The 18,290-nt window shown below is 31.6% G+C and overlaps 1 protein-coding gene across 3 annotated transcripts in view; it reads right to left on the bottom strand.

Moving 5' to 3' along the window:
• LOC119838406 (sushi, von Willebrand factor type A, EGF and pentraxin domain-containing protein 1) overlaps positions 1 to 18,290 on the bottom strand; it is a 53,137-nt gene that overhangs the window by 22,083 nt on the left and 12,764 nt on the right. For all 3 annotated transcript variants that reach the window (XM_038364343.1, XM_038364344.1, XM_038364345.1), the window contains exons 2-3: positions 4,906 to 4,987; positions 2,876 to 2,900 (exon numbers count right to left, since the gene is read on the bottom strand). In XM_038364343.1, the coding sequence (XP_038220271.1) occupies positions 2,876 to 2,900; positions 4,906 to 4,980 (100 nt within the window). In that variant the 5' untranslated portion in view covers positions 4,981 to 4,987. The remainder of the gene's footprint in view (positions 1 to 2,875; positions 2,901 to 4,905; positions 4,988 to 18,290) is intronic.

The following is an 18,290-nucleotide window of genomic DNA, read 5'->3' as shown; positions in this document are numbered from 1 at the left end:
TAGTATAGGATGTAAGACAATTTTCCTTGAAACGATTGTACTATTACTACATTAAACATTTTAGAAAAACGTTTGGTATTATTACGTTTGAAAGTCATTACTTTCGATAGAAAGGTTTTGGTTCATTTGGCGTATGTTCTGACCTATTTGACATTGTAGGTTTTTTTTTATGTTACAGTCGGCAATAGAGCTGGTGGGACGCCTGATGGTAAGCGCTACCACCGCCCATGAACATTTGTAGAGGCATAAGGTCCTTTGCAGACCTTACGCTTCTACAAATGGATTGCCGACTTTTTGGGAAGGGATTAAGAAAGGATTGGAGATAGGAATAAAGGAAAGGACTGGGAAGGGTAAGGAAAAGGATATGGGCCTCCGGCTCCCCCACTCACCGAACGAAACACAGCAGAATGCTATTTCACGCCGGTCTTCTGTGGGGGTGTGGTACTTCCTCGGTGCAAGCTGGCCCAATTCGTGCCGAAGCGTGCTCGACTACCACATACAAATATCGTATATTTATTGATCTATTTGAAAATACTATAAAGTGTTAAATAATACCTTCTTTAAATAGATAAACTATGTAAAAAATCTATCAATATTGGAATATGAGAATCAGTATTGGCAACAACTACAATTCGAAAACATTTCAATTATCCATATCTGGAGAACGAAGATAATACGTTTCCTTTATCCGAAACTAATTAAATATTTATAATTTAAATGTTGATAATTACTAAGAGGAATACTAAAAATACAGAATCGTTGTTAACATTTTCACGCTAACCGACAGTTGGGCGAAGCGGATTCGTGATAAGGGATTTTAATTGCGTTATTATGTTGTAACTAGCCTTTCTGCCCGCAACAATAGGTATCTACAGACTCGTAGAACCTTTCCTTGGGAATAATTAAATATCAAGAAAATTTGCAATTTACAAGGGAAAAGAGAAATACATTCGTCGCAATAATACTCTATCATGATCATTAAATCAGTAGATATAAGTATTTCTGCCGAATAGGATCCTTACATAATGTTTTTAACTCATTCTCAAACTTATTTTAATTATCTTCTGATGCATGATATTTTTTTCAATATGTCAACAAATGAATAATTGGCTTTCTTATTAGTAAGTCGTTGAAGATACTATGATTAATTACGTGATAAGTATACAAGGTAAAGTATCTATTTTGAACATTGACATCGTATAGAATAGGGGCTGGGGCTGTAAAACTTAAGAAAGTGTGTATGATGTAGGTATAAATTACCAAATTGTAATCTGAGCTTATTCTTTAATGAGACTAAGTGCTGAAGATATATCAATAATGCAGTTCATCCATTAATGCATACAGTATGCGATTCTAGGGTTATTGTCTGGAATATATATGAATGATTGAATTAGTCCATCCCATTCTAATTGGTAGTAATTTGCCGACATTGTATCATATGTGAATTAATTGCAGGCGAGAACATTGGTATAGATTAAGCTGCTCGTTATTAGGGAGGTATAACAACGCCACTGTTGGAATTGATGACTAGGTATCATTTGTCCTCATGTATTATATAAATATCTATAAAAGGCAGGAGGTACGAGTATAAAGGAGGTATCATACATTGATAATACGTTTATATGGAAGGTCGATGTCTTAGTTACAGCATATTAGCAGTACAAAATCACGCTTAGATCGATCAACTAGTCATCCCAAAGATAATATTATATTTTCCCATTATAAATTACACAAATATAATCGACAAAATTTGGTGATTCGCATAAGCTTCAACAAAAGACAGGAAAAACCTTGCCGTTAGGCGGCGTTTTTGTTTTAAACAAGAACCCATTTCAAAGTTATAAATTTATATCTTATCAAATTATGTTCTAATATAAGTACGTTTCGGAATTTCACTTTAACTGAGTCTCAAACAAGCAGTAATTTTAGATAATAGTTGAAATCCGGCCTTGAAAGCCTTGTTATTTGGGCTTTGATCTTAGACTCGTATGTGTGCACTGCACCCAACGCGTACCGTAACGACAGACTGCAGGTAACCCATTACCTGTCTATTCATCTCAGGAGTATGAGGCCATCTGAAGCGTATGCCAATCTATCTAGGTGGCTAGGAAAGCACTGTAGCGTGTGCTGAGAGGCAATCTCCGCAGATTAATTATGTGGTTAATGAAGATTACGGAGACCGGTGAACCATTTAATTTGCTTACTCATTGGCTGTCAATATGAGAACGCCGACGTACGACATATGATTTACATTTATGTATTGAATAACGCATGACAACACAATTATCTAATACATTGTATTAATAAGTTTGTGCTTTCATTATAAGCAAATCACAATTTTATCTTATATGCTTATAGCTTTTGTTAAATTGTTATAAATAATATTATACGATATTTACATTTTTTAAAACACCGCGTTATCACGTAATATGCATAGAGGTACGTTTATTTAAGAGAGCTTTTAGTGTGTTCTAAACTTGGGATGTAACTCTAATTAATTTATTAAGCACATTAGTTCGTAAGCTGTGTTAAGCTGTGAATGAGCTGGTCGTATCTCGCTTTATTGTCAACTAGAAGTACAAATGCTTGTATACATCTTTCGTGAGCGAAAACTCGTTTCTGCTAATGCATTTAGTTAATGTTTGTGTAAAGTGTGAATACTTATAGTTATAACGTGTAATGGAAGTTTTAGGATGCACGTTTTGAGGTGAATTAAAATTCTTTTTAGCCCCATTTCTTCACACAGACAGTACACACAGTACAGTTTGGATACATATTTTTAATCCATATTTACAAATGTGAAGTTTTAAATGCTATATTCAATCGTATGTAGCTTATACCTATTAGGTAATAGTATAAAAAAATGTAAACTTACCATTTGGACACGTGAAGAGGTTCCCCTGTAAAAAATAAAAAATAATTATCAGAATCCTTAATAATGAAAGACAACTTATTTGATTTGAGGATCATGTCTAAACTAAGAAAATATTAATGATTCTAACTTATACAACAGATAGCGCACGTGAAACTCGTAAATAATACTAAAGTGGGTATATTATGCTATATCGAAAATATATACTTCAGTTTCGGGGGTAGATATCTGCGAAACGGGGTAACGTTGACACATTTACAATGATAAATACGTTGATGATACGATCGTTGTGGGTCGTTTCGATCCGTAACAAAGCAATAAATCTACCCAGAAGTCCCTTTTACAGTTTTCCATTCGACAATTGGTGTGGGTGAAGTAAGATGAAATGTAACGGTTTGCTAAATAAGCGAAAGTGAGATCGAGGACAATCGGCGTCCGTGACTGTTGGACACATTCAAATCGGACTTTATGATTTAAGATAAATTGCTGTTGTGCCTTTAAGATAAGAGAAGATATATAAACATGATATCGTGATATTTGTATTGCGAAAAATTTATAATTCTTTTTTTATCTAAGGTTCATCAACAAGTTGAATATTTAAAGAAACGTAAATTATATTTCAATTAGCATTAATCAGAAAAGTGGCAAAAGCTAATCGCAATGTGGAATTAGATTGTTTATTTAAAGTTTTCGATAATAGGGCCGAGGTCGATTAAACAAATATGAGGTGTGAAATATGTTACGTTTTATAAATATTAAATGTGATTGATTTTATCAAAGCACATATATTTTTTCATTAATTTATATTTTAATAATAGCGAAGAAACTAGTGGGAAAAGTCTATGGGTGTCCATACTTTCGTAATATGCATTTCTTTTCAACTGCATTTGTTTAATACGAATATGCTTTTTTTTTCTATTTTCTTTCAAGTTAAATACACGGTTTAGTGTAGATACTTATTAATTTATGATACGATAATCTGCGTGCATAATAAAACGGAAAAGCTATTATACAATGACAACTAAAAGGTTTTACATGTAAAAATTGTTTATTTAAATCAAATGAAACACATGCTCTTTGTAATTGCTTCAACATATTTTTCGAATAACGTGAGACTGACGGTTCATTACTGACTCTGGTCTTTTATGTTATACTTTTCATGAAAACCGAGCAAAAACGGAATTAACGAGTATTTTAATTTGTGAAAATGTAGTAATAATCTTATTGCTTTATTAATAAATTTTAACGTTACTATGCGTCTTATAAAGGTTTAAAATACACGCTTCAAAAATGTAGAATGAGATTTCCCGTACAGCTTTTTATTCTTGAAAATATTTCGTTTGTAATTGCAAAATTGAAGCCTATATTGTTTTGAAGGTACTTGTAAATAACACCACTGATAACATTGTTCTTTAACAAAAGAGTTATTTTGATAGAATTGTATTGAACAAAGAAGAGGAGGAGCGTGACTTGAAGCTGTTATATATCCTACAGCCATGATCGTCTTTTGATTGTCTTGGGTAAGGGTATTGGTTAGGTACAGACAATATAACAAAAGCGGCTTAGTAGCGATACCCGAAGCGTTTCTATATAAAACAAGTTTTTTGAAAATCTTTACCGTTGTTAATAAACTCGTAATTTATCAATGATAGCACACAAGTATATGAACTCCATTAAAACAAATAAATATTAAATTAATGTTATCAAATATATAAAAAGCCATTTATCCCAATAATTATTCCAATTTCAAGGATTAAGCTTGGAATTTAAATATGAATTAAAACTATATTAATTATATATTATGTTATATATTAATATATTAATTAAATATTATGAATTAAAACTATATATTCGCGAACAAAATGTATTACAAAGGAATTTTTTACTAAACGAATAAAGTTCATAACGTTTCACCGCCTTTTAAGAAGTTAACTTATAATAAAATTGTCCCCAAATAGTCTCAGTGCGGCAGTAAAATCTCATATAAAATGTAATGTTCACTAGCCTAATCGTAGAGTTATACTAAATCTTACCTCTGAGTTTATTTGTGTCGCGTAGAGTGTCAGGACCGCGACGACACTCAGTGCCGTCCGACACCTTATCAACATCGTAAATCTGGAAGGTAAACACACCTAAGTTAGTTCTAAGAGAAAACCTCACACTGCTCTACTTAAAGGCAAAGAAATAGTCATTAAGACTTTGTACTGCATTACGAGAAATTATGGTCAGAGAAAGTATTATTTATGTGGAAAGAACTACTTCCTCTTACTGTAATTTTAACGTACTTCGAAGAGCATAAATTACATCTAAAACGAATTATCATAATTGACAGCTTTTAAAATTGTTATATGCGTATTAATGTGTACGAATAAATTTCAAGACCAAGTATATATTTGCCTTATGCCCAACTTATTAAAATATTAATTTTGTTAGTTAAAATTTTAATGTCTCCTCTCACATGATATGTATAAATTAGATACAGTTCCTTGGAATATGTCTATAGTAATTTTCATAAGAAATATTGGTTGAATTGTACTTGTACACTTACAACATAATATCCACAATCTACGTACAAATATCGACTGCTCATGTATTTTGTACATTGTAATTAATGCGGTTAATTCGTTTTCATTTCAAGCTGATTGTTTATGATCGGGACCAGAGTGTACACAGTTTGTATTCCACTTGTGATTGACGATTGGTAATTATTAATAAAATTTAATGCTCTGCTGTGTATCCAGTATTTAAATTGACATCATTATATATTTTATTAATTGATAAGTCTTTAATATATTGGATTTTGGACGTTGGATATTTATGAATACATATATAATGGTAATATGTCTTTTAAACAGATCAAAAGTGAAATCCATCGCAATATGATAATAATAACGTTAATTTGAAAGCAACAAAATGATTACGGCATTCCACCAAGCAAGTCAAAATTAATATTTCCTTGTATTGTATCTTGAATCTTAATACACGCAATATTGTAAGTAAGAGCCATCAAGAGCTCGTTGAAATTTATTAAGGATAAGGTAAGAAGGTGGAATAAAACCATTTATTTAATCTATGTAACTGACGATTAATCGGTTCCCAGCTACGTTAATTTTGGAGTGTTTTCGTTTTGGTAGGGGATAATTTTGTTTCGTGGTCACGTACAGTCGTAATAGACGTTTAGAGACGGTGAATTCATTTAGTGGGTTGCTAGAACTGGGACGAGGGCGGTAGGCAAATGAAATATTGCGCTGGCTCTCGTGACTAGGCGCTGTAAAGTTCATTGATACAAAATATTCTGATATTGAATAAGTTACGCAACCTTAGCCGAGAGAACTTTCCTTTTTGTACAACATTTGCTATAAGTCTGAAGATTCGTGAACAGAAGTGTCTTTCTTTAAGAAAAATATACATTTTACCGTATCCCAGTGTATTTCTTATTCATCCTAGTTGGTTTGCTTCTGTTTGTGTACGTTTTTTTGTTTGAATTTTCATTTTTTGTGCGAAAAATGGTAATTATAATCTCTATATATATAAAATTCTCGTGTCACAATGTTAGTTACCGTAGCGGTCCTCCGAAACGGCTGGCCTAATATTCATGAAATTTTGTGTGCTTGTCGAATAGACCTGAAAATCTTTTTTCATACCTCTAACTAACAAAACAAGGATAAGGTAGGAAAGCGAATGCCGTGTCAGCTAGTATTTTTAATTAGTTTGACGATCAGGGTGTTGGTAATTCCATAAGTACATTTTCGGTAGATTGTTTTAATTTAAAATGTTCCATATTTACTTTGTATAACTACAAAAACATTTACAGTATTTGACAGACATTATCAAATTATCAGAGTTTCAGATAAGTTAAAGAAGGCCAATACACAAGTATAAAGAAAGCTTGGATAAAATAAATACCACAACGTTATTTGCGAGAACAATTTCATATTATATCTAATGTGAGACTCGGTTAACATATCGTTTGATGATATCACGTAGAGAGGTTAACCGGTTTTGGATTGTGCAAGTCAATCTGACAGAATAACATATTATTCTATTTAGCCGACTAAAGGTTTCCATTAAACTGCATGGTATATTATATCTTTTGTCATTTTGTATTACATAAAGAAGTTAAGAGTGGTAAAAGTTTGATTAAGGAATAAGTTAATTGATTTTTCATTCGGGTTTAAAGGACAGATTATAATCTTCTTTAAATTTTTTTTCAAATGATTTTAAATACTTTGAGTACCTATGTTGGATATGGATATAGATTTTGTATTATATATAGATTACACTAATTTTTAAGTATGTAATTTAACACGTTTTAAAAGAGGAAATTGTTAATGCGTCGAGTTTTGTACCAGGACGTTACAACATTAGTTTCTGGCATTATTGCTCAACTATGTGTGATTTTTATAAATCACCTCTGCAAGCAATACCAGTTTATGAAATACTTAGTTTTTTATCGATCTATTATATTGACTAATTACTTTTTCTGTAGTTTACATTCACCCGGATGTTATTTGAAAAGCCCTCGGTAGCGTTTCCTCGGAGCTCTTTGCCTGCTCCACGATTTTAATTAGTGCAATTTTATTGGTGTATGATAAATTCAAGACAAAAGGCTTTTAACACCATTTCTTATTATTAAAGATGGGAAGTGTCAGATCCCACGATAAGGCAAAATCCGACGCATAGAGCGCAATTATTTTCTACACACACTGTACTAGATTCTATAGGAAGTGAATTTTTGTTTCATGTTAAAAAGTACTATCACTATTGTGTCTTTCACAGAGCTACTTATAAGTATAAATTGAATTTATGTATACAACATAATTATATATAATATTAAGAAGATCTTAACAGTAAGAAAGCTCTTGCAAATAATTGATTTAATTATCACATTCAATTTAATTCAATTGAAGGCAGCATTTTGATGTTTATAAACATATATAAATAATCTCACCGCCCGGGTAGTCATTTATCGTAAAGGAAATAATATTAACTATTCTATCTTTAAATTGGATCAAACTGCACATGGTGTGCATATTTGATAAAGATCGGTTGAGTAGTTTTGGAGTCTACTGCGGACAAACATTGCGACACGTAATTTATATAAATTAAAATATTGCCCACTAAACAAAAATTTCATAGAAATTTATTCAAATTAGAATATGAACGAAAGAACGATGACGATATTAAAAAATCCAGTATATATTTAAGTAAGTGAGAGCATTTTTAAGCAACCAAATAAATTTTTCCATTAACTTTAGTGGATATCTAAGAAGGATATTTTGATAATTATTTATTAAATATGTTGTCAAAAGTGGCTTATTATTTTTATGTCTCTACGTGGCCCCATATACGTATTCTCACGCCGCTTGAGAAATTATTCCATTGTGTGATAGCACTGTACCTCACCATAATACACACTTTTATTTGGCTACATTTGAAATGAAAAAGTAGTTTTTAAATACAATGTATTTAACGGAATAACCAACATTATTTATAGCAAGGTAAAAGTTATAAATAGGAGTGAATAAACTAAGAAAAGTAAAAAAACAACAAATATCAAAAACAGCTGACCAAATTTCACGTAGATTACAGCACAGGTTAAAATACAATAGAGCTTACAATGAATCCACTTCTCAGAGGTTTTGATCAATTTGCAGATGGTTCGCCGATATCTGCCTGACATCTCTTTTGTTTCCAGAAATGTTATAGCTACAATGCGATAATTTGCGCAGATAACTGGCCCGATGCGGGCAAGCATTGTTTTTAAACCAGATTACAACAGCGGATGCATCTCGCATGTCAAGTTAATATTAACGTGTAAGGGAAACTAAAATATAAAATGTAATACATTTTTTAGTATAATAAAAGTATTGTTGAGAGTGAGTCCGTACGTTTTGATCAACGGTATGAGCAAATATTTATAGACGCGGATAACCTTTAGAAATTGAGAATCAGAATGAGATTACGGTTTGACATGACTGTGTGACGGAGGATATGAGATTCGGGTCGTTCACTTATGATAGCTAGCCTTTAGAAATAAAAGTAATTATATAGCATACATAATAAATGCATGTCTTGAGAAAGACGCATCTTTTATTAACATTTTTTATCACTTGTGCCCTTCATATAGTATACTTACTATACCAGAGCAAAATTGTAATTCCTTAATATTTAACAATTTAATGTATTCGTACTTACACGCCGTTAGAAAATTTCTCTATAATTGTTAATAATGATGTTTGTAATGACGAAACGCATTTGTTTCCAGTGTATTTAAAACACCCACATAATGAGTGAAAATGAAGTAAATATGTAAAATAAAAGCCTTTCTCTTTTCCTAATTTGCATTAACTTTTTCTACTTGTTACCTCAATCATTGATAGCTTATTATGTAATATCAACCTTGGTATTGAACAAGTCTCTGTCTAAACTATTATGTATTGTCGTTTTAATAACTTTTATATTAGTTTTCTATAATTCATTAGTATATCTATAAAACGAGGTTTTTAATAACTTGTGATAACCTACAGATCTACAAAAATTATGTACACTGGATTTTCAAGACATCTTTTATAGACGCACCAAGGAAATATAACTGTGCCAATAATATAATAGTATAAAAATGTCAAATTAATAGTGAGGAAAAGATACAGAAAATTCAATAACAATAATAACGCAGCAATCATCACTTATATTTGAGTAACTGTTCCGATAAAACAATGTACACAGAACCAAAATCATATTAATTACCGTAACAATGTCTAACTGAAGCAAGACGTACCTTATAATTGACCATTGTGACAATGGGAGAATTGACTGACCCCTTTATTTTATATCGCACACGAAAAAGAATACATGTTTTGAAATATCTCTCACGCTTTAAAATTAGCACTTGGCAAAGGCGATAACAGTTGCTTCATACAATTGTTTGATGAACTGTACTTATTTGATTTCATAATGTTCTCTGTATAAAGTATTAATTTAGATACCTTTGCACATTTTTTAAATAATTTAATAACGTATAATTATTTCAATATGTACTTGTTTATATGTTTCCTTTGTAGATAATTTGGAAACAATGGGATGGATCGTTCGTAATTAATCTAAAATAACTAAGAGATAAAGTTTCCAGTTTCCTATATCCTTCCAACTTTTACTCCAATGTGTTCTCAACAGTTTATACTGAATATCCATTCATTAATTTGAGATTTAGACCTTCATTAATCCAATCCGTATTGGGGTTAACATGCCTTACAGGAGTTAGTTAAGTTACTTAATTGAATATGGTATGTAATACAAGACGTCGACATATTGATGTGGATTTAGGTGTATAGGTACCCGGATCGGCCTTCTACACATCAATCGACACATTGTGTACGGAAGCGGTTTTAGTCAATAAATACCGCCAAATCAAACCCAGGTTATGTATGGCTAACCTTAATAGAGGAAGACGCATAAGAACGCCTGTTTATATCAAATACATATACGAGGCCTAAAGTGATTAGGGACACCGATAACTTCCCGCTATAGTGTCAAAAGACAGTTAAATTGAATCGAAATATTTGTCCTGAATAATAAATTGTGCGCCGAATGAAGCCGATCGTGGTTTACACATTCACATATTGGTATGGTAAGTATTTTACAGTTATGTGGCGTTTTACGAGCAATAAATATCTGCTTTACAAAATGTTACAAATTTGTGAATAATTTAGCAGACCGTACGTATTTAATTAATGATTGATAATTTCATTTATTTGATTGTTATAATCATATTCAATATTTTATATTTGTTTTGATTAAAAACGTGGACAGTAAGTAAAGTATCATGTGTTTGTAGTAGAATAGCTGACGAAGCTATAATTTGAAACGTGCACAATATTGTGTCAAGTACAAACGCATTAGTAGGCATATCGCTTTTATATTGATGTAGAAAATTTTATAATATTGTTAATTTAATATTGTTAATTAAATTAATTAAATATTGACGCAGAAAATTATATATAGTAAGCTACAACTTATTAAACGCTACAACTAGTTAAAAAAAATTATTTCTTTTTTATTTTTATAATATATTAACACGTATACTTAGAAAACATAACAAATGTTACAACGATTGTCAATAATTGTTAAGACGGGTCATTTAAATCAGCAATAAAAATCGATGTTGGCTAATTTCACTTTCCATTCACGTATAGTTTGGAATTTGAAATGTTTGATGAAAGTGTCTGCTTGTTATTAGTTTATTGAACTTAGCTTCTTATTTGAAGATGTTTATCATATTTTGGCACGACTCGCACTACGCTTCGCTAGTTGTTTGACCCTCTGTCACAAACGATCACTATGGTCATATTATGATGAAACTACATTACCATAGATTTGATGGAGAAGGACAGATAAATATTTATATATAAGTAAAATTCTATTTTAAATTTCCTTCTTCAAATAATCTTTCACGCTAATAGTGTACCAATCTAATGTTAATATTACTATCGTTTTACTTCTAAGATATACTAGATTTTTTAAGGTAATTTTAATCAGGTTCAAATTTTAATATTATAAACTCGCTCGAATATAGTTGAGACGCAATTGCGTTGCCAACTTTCTTTTATTATATAAAACATCTTTATTATTTAGCGATAGATGCATTTTAATTAAAATTATGTACATTTAAAACATAATTCAATAAAACGTTACTTGATAATTGAAATAAACGATGAAAGTTTATTAACTTAATATCTTATACATATTTCTAAATCATAACGAGATGAAATCAACATATCCGGATGTAGTATACGTTATATTACCAACGAATTATTACATAAACACATGTAATATCTTCCAGTAATGGTAAGTTGTATTATTGTAGATTTTGGACTCAATTTTTGAAAAACTTAAATCAGACGGAAGTGATGAAAATATGAGCGTAATTTCATATAGTTTGATTTTAGAAAGAGAAGTAAACATTGGCCGATGTTCGTGAATCATTTATCTACAATGCGTTGGAAAGTCAGTACGTGCCTTAGCCTGGTCAAACCATCCACGTAGCTCTGCATACGTGACGGCTACCTAAAACGGAACGTACTGCCTTCTCATTGTCAGTGTCGCTCGTCCGTTCACTGTTTTACAGTTACCGCTTTTTTCCATCTCCTTTTCATATATGGCAGCCGACGTGTCTTCCATATTCATATTTCATTTCAAAGTGAAAGACCCAAAACGTTGCAGATAGAATGAAATGTAATTTTCATGGAAAACTATCACGTTGTTATTGTTCAATTAATTAACCGTTCCTAAATGGAAATTTAAGACGTATACTTGTGTTTATAGTTAGAGTAATGTGTTTCCTTTCGTTTGGAATATAATAACGTAAGCTTTATGTGATGGCTACAAAAACAACCTGAAAAAACAATTAATTTTTATGTGAAGCTAAAAGTAAGGGAAATTACTAATGGTTTGGAGCATGTTGACTCGATACAATCCGTGAAAATAGTTGTCTTTGTTACATTAAAAGGACAATGTTGGTCAGTAGGCCGACTTCACCTTGTTACTCTCCAGAGTGTTTATAAGTGATTATCTTTTCTTTTTCTTCAACCGGTATGAATGAGAGACGTGCAAGCAGTTATTAGCAGGTCATACGTGGGGAAAGTTATTGACTATACAATCACTGTTCCGTCAACATTTCCTATATGACGTTTTTGTTGGCTTTCAGAAAGTCTCTAGGAATTAACATAGTGACGAATGAATTATTTTGCACTGTTAATTTTTTATTTATATCAAGGAAGTAATCAAACGCCATCTATCATTATTTTTTAATGGTTTCGACTTTCTACATTTAAATTAATTTTTAAACAGCGATTTAAAAAATCAAGGAGTAGAATGCTTAGCGTAGCGTAGAGATCTTGGTGCCCCATTAAACTTTACGTGTAATCTTTTAAACGCACGTATAGTATAGTAAATATACATACTTTTTCACTACTAATAAAAGTTTATTAATTCTATCCAAACGTAATTGACATAATAAGTGCAATAGTTAATCGTCTAACTGATAATGCGCAGGCCTTAATTAACGATAGATAATTAAGCATAGGTAATAGCGAATGGTGATTGCAATAGTGATTTAAAAATACGTTTATATGAGGACTTAATTCTTTAAATGTAACATTGTTAGAGATCTCTATTACAAGTTCCGCGAAAGAAGGTGTAGTATTTTACCGTGTGAGTTCGAAAGCAAAAAAAATCTCGTTAGAAAATGGGAAGTCGATCGCTGTGAACTGGTTTCCAGCTTCACTTCATCAAGTATTTTTGTTGTGCAACAAATTTGCGGATGGATTAAACTCGTAAAATTCAACAGATGCATAGAAACATGGCAAAACGCGAACCATATTTTGGTTAAGCTATGACAATTCACAATGGATTTGGTTTACACTTTCAAAGACTAAAATTCTGTGATACGAATAAAATACCAATGTTAGTGATTTACTGGCTGAAACTTCAATTGTTTACTGTGAATGCTTTATTTCTCGTATGTATATGCAAAGGCAACTGAATGCAAGGAAATAACATAACTCTGAATTGAATTAATTGCAAGTAATTTAATATGGCCGACATCCTGGCTTCCCGATTCATTTAGCGACCGTGCTTAATATGGAATGCTTCCTTCAACATTTTGAGACAAGTGGGCATATTATAAGTACTACTTTCCGTTCGTTGAACTAACACCGTTAGCTGGTTTACGCATTGAGCTCTCGCCGACTTACCACATGACACAAATAATAATGATCCAATTGCCTGCATAGGCCTACTATAGCCTTAGCGGTAGGTATGCAAGTTTGTTAAAAAATATCTCAAATACGTTCCTGAGTTATGTGGGGCACAAGCTATATTAGCCTAAGCCCGGTTAACTCGTGCTTACCAATTTGAAAGTGTTAAACGTTGCATAATAGATTTTATGCTCTATACTTACTCGTTACAAAATGTGAGGTCAAGAACAGTTTTAGTTACCATTTGGTCTCAGATACGGTTACAGGAAACATGTGCGTGATGGAAGCCTTTGAATATCATACCTGCAAAGAAAAATACGTATTATAATATTGATGATTTACTAGTCGATTTTAATGATTTTACTGTGGTACTGTTTATTTTTTTACACATTGAGAAAAACAATGTTTAATAGACATTAATATGGGCCTTGATTACAAATTGTAATGAATATTAATACTTCTTTAAAGATACATATCAGAAATCATTTACGTTCCCATATTATTTAGCATAAAAATGTTACCGGTTTAATATATGACTCATAAGACATGTTATCCGCATTATTCTTAGGTAATTTAGCGAGGTTTCTGAGGCATTTAATCCTGATGTCGATTTCCATGAAAAGGTAAGTATTTATGGCAGGTATTTATGGCAAAAGTGAAAACGATTGAATTTGTTTTAAATTAAATGCAGTTTGCAATTATAACAATTTATAATTACAATGCACAGTTGTTGAATTATTGTTCATATGTATTTTATTTTCATGAATTTGAAACATATGATTAATATGGCAGTGTTATAAAGACGATTAATTTTTTGGATGTTTGTAAAGTTTTCAAGCAAAACCGCTGGACCGATTTTAAAACTTCTTTCACCAATAAAAAGTTGCAACTTCTTTGAGTGACATAGACTATATATGTACCACGGGTGAAGCCGGGGCGAACAGCTCGATATAGCAGAAAGGTAAAATAAAGCTATAAATAAGTCCGAAGCAACCCAATTCACGAGTATGATGATTTATTGCCATTCGAAAATGTTAATTACACCTATCATTCTAAGTTTCAAATTGGCGTGAGTAAAAATGGTTTAAGCAGTGCATTTCGCCACGGTTTCGTCAATGAACTGGATAAGTCAGTGTGGCGAAAAGTTTTGCTATTAAATCCAACATGGCTGACGATCTAGCACAATTGCGATTTATTTTGTTACTCCCTATTTTAAAGCTTTGCTAACTTAGAAAGTGTCATTTCGAAAACAGATATGCATTTTTACTTCCATAATCTTTAGCACCTGGACGACCGAGCTTTGCTCGGTATTTTTTTTTTGTTTTTTTATAAATTGTGTTTTAAAAACTTAATTATTCGCCAAAAAATAGGATTATTATTCGCCAATAGATGTCACGAAGAGTCATAATAAATTGGGACTACTCAAACGCGTCCTATTTGTTAAAAAAGTATGTTTAAGTCGATAAAACACGAATATGACATTTTCTAAAAAAGATTCCTAGCTAGATCGATTTATCGCCCCCGAAACCCCCTATATACTAAATTTCATGAAAATCGTTGGAGCCGATTCCGAGATTCCAATTATATATATATATATATATATATATATACAAGAATTGCTCATTTAAAGATATAAGATAATATTAGTAATAAAAGAACAGCCTAATAATGGTTATTTTTATTTCTATAATTTGTCATACGATATGTCGATATAAAAATTGCGTAAAACGCAAGGTACTACTAATTTCTACGAATCAAGATATATTGTAATAGCTACTTAAGGAAATTTTATTTCTGGCATTCACGATTATAAATTGGTCGTTATAAGGAAAGCCATTAAATTATTAGAATTAAGTAGAAAAAAAATCATCGTTCTTGTCCTAATTTATCACATACCATAATAGATTTATTCGGTTGGTAGAAACGCTCTCGTTTCTGATTTCCAGGAAGTCCGTCCAAATGGGAATTTAACAAATTGCAAAAGTATGCGCGCAATCACAAGTGGAATCCCAATATCGTTCCCAAAGTCAGAGGGGTCGAAAGGTTTTACAATCTGAATAGAGGCAGGTGAGGTATCATTCAACCAACTTCCAATTCAATCTTCTTTTTAACACAAGTTTATATTGACTCGATATGAACCTACATCTCTACTATAGCTTGGTGAAAGTGTAGAAACCGAACTAAAATTGTATCATTGCATCGAACATATTTATTGAAATTAGCACTTCGATTTATTCTTCTTTTTAGGCCAAGCTAGACTCACTTTTCGAAGCCGCTATCTTATTTCAACCATAAAGAATATTACAAAGTAGTGCTTTGAAATAAATTTTATGCAAATACTTTTGCAAATCCATTCCCATACCGCGTGTTTTCATTTGAGGAAAATTATAAAGCGAGGAACTCTAATGAGACCGCTTCCTTTAATAAAATGTTACGCTGGATATGAAATATTCATGACCATTGCATTTGATCTTGTAGAAATTAAATGGCTTTTTATCTTTACCCTTTTTATTCCGCGTAATTTAGTTGCACCAAAATGGAGATAATCATCACAATTTTAAGTCATACCAAATTTAGAAAACTGCTTAATAAATCTTAGAGACAAACTCAGGATAATCGAATGAATACAAGATGCATGCATATTGTATTTCATTGAAAATAATGATAATGATTTTTAATTTATTTGTCTCTTCTATTGCTATGTAGCAATAAGACTGCCATTTGTTTCAATGCATACATAGTTTACGTCAACTTGTAATTGTTCAGAGAAATAAAGCAATATATAAAAAAATATTATGTACATTGTTTTAATATTACAGATACTATGTGGCACTAGGAGTCCGAAGTATAGTACACCGAAATTAACATCTTTATCATATACTTATTATAATTAATAACATATTTTGCATATAATATAGTGATCCTTTTAGGTTTTTCTTTCGACATGTTCATTGAACTGTTCTTGTTCGTTATTTCAGCGTTAGCGATAGTAATTTATGTGTTAACGGTCTCAGACACATGCAAAGTGATGGTTTTTGCCGCAATAACTGCGAGACTTGTTTTATCATAGGTTAGCATTATATTACACTGTAAATAATTTTTGATTTAAGCTTGTAAAGTACAAGTAAATTATTCATATATTATATATGATTTATCATTGAATTTACCTATTGTTACCTTATATGTATGTGGTACAGACATGCTTTACCGATTTCCTTTTAGAACCTTTTTGTTAAAAGGCTAACATATTATTATAAATTACAGTTCTGTTATTTGATATCCCGAAAAGAATATCTCAAAGTTAATGGTGATTTATACGTATAGGGTGCCTTTACCTTGTTACCTTTTTTCATTGTTATCCGTTACTTAAAAATCTACCTGCGTTCCTGTCCGCTGATTCACATGAACAAATGTTTTTGTTATTGCGATTTACCACGTAAAACTGGTTATTGATCAATTTTCCAAGAATTATTAGCGTTTGAAAACGAAACTACATATTGTTAATACAGAATAAAGAATTCAATAGTGGAACTAACCCAACAATTTCGAATTCAAATTGAGGATGTCTGTGACTGTTTCGCAAGGCCAACCGGTTTCAATAAATTCGCTGTTTTAGCACCGGTACAAGCCACGCAGAATGTAGCCAGCAGATGGTTTGTTTTACTGTATGTGTTTTAGACATTCATTTAGTAAGTGATGAGAGGAACAGTTTTCTTTGCCTTGCCTGTTAAGGACGTTATAGAAATGTTACTTACGTTCATTGAACCTTTAGTGATATTGTCCGGTTTAATATGGAACATTATTTTGAGAAGATGCTTATCTCGGGACCACATTTTTCTTTGTTATAATTGCAATTTGTCTTCAACTCCTCGATACTTAAACAATACTGTACAAGAGTTTGTTTTTTGAACGCGCTAATCTCACCAACTACTGGACTGATTTCAAACATTAATACAAAAATATATACCAATCGGATACCATAATTTACATATACTATTACGAAACTATACAAGGATGTATAATTATCAATATACGAAACCTATTGACACTAAAGATACAGAAATAGCAGGAATAAATTCGTAAATCATTCCACTACGGGTTGAATAAACAAACGTGAATACAGCGTTCGTTAGAAGGTGTAGAAAAACGGTGTAATCGTAAAAGGCAGAACCGATGGCGAGGGTTTACATAAAAGAGTCAGAGGATTGGAGCAACAAAAAGGTTTTGTGAAGTCCGGCGAAGCGCATGAATGAAACTAACAAGACAAGTGATGCTATCATAACTAGCTTTTGAATGTAATTTCGTGTGTCCCTTTTATTGTTCCATTGAACATAATATGTTAGATAGAACAGTGAGCTACTAGTTCATTAATTAGGTGTTTTTAAAATTATGTATAAAGAGTAAAAATCTACTTGAGCTGTTATCTGTATTCCCCATTTACAGAGGAATGTATTATAAAAATATTCTAAGAGCAAACTGCACTTTATAAAGGTACTGTGCCGGTAACCTCATCGCTTCTATTTATTTGCGTTACCTAATACAATGAGTCATAGGTATTTATGATACGTCAAGTTTTCAAGGTGTTAAAATGAATGCTATTTAAATTTTACTTCTCATTAAAATAATATGAGAGTCATTTGCTCGGCGCCTACTTATTATTA

Source organism: Zerene cesonia, unplaced genomic scaffold, assembly GCF_012273895.1.
Source record: "Zerene cesonia ecotype Mississippi unplaced genomic scaffold, Zerene_cesonia_1.1 Zces_u002, whole genome shotgun sequence".
Classification (NCBI taxonomy): domain Eukaryota; kingdom Metazoa; phylum Arthropoda; class Insecta; order Lepidoptera; family Pieridae; genus Zerene; species Zerene cesonia.
Note: the sequence above shows the minus strand (reverse complement) of the source record. Positions and strands in the feature narration are given on the sequence as shown.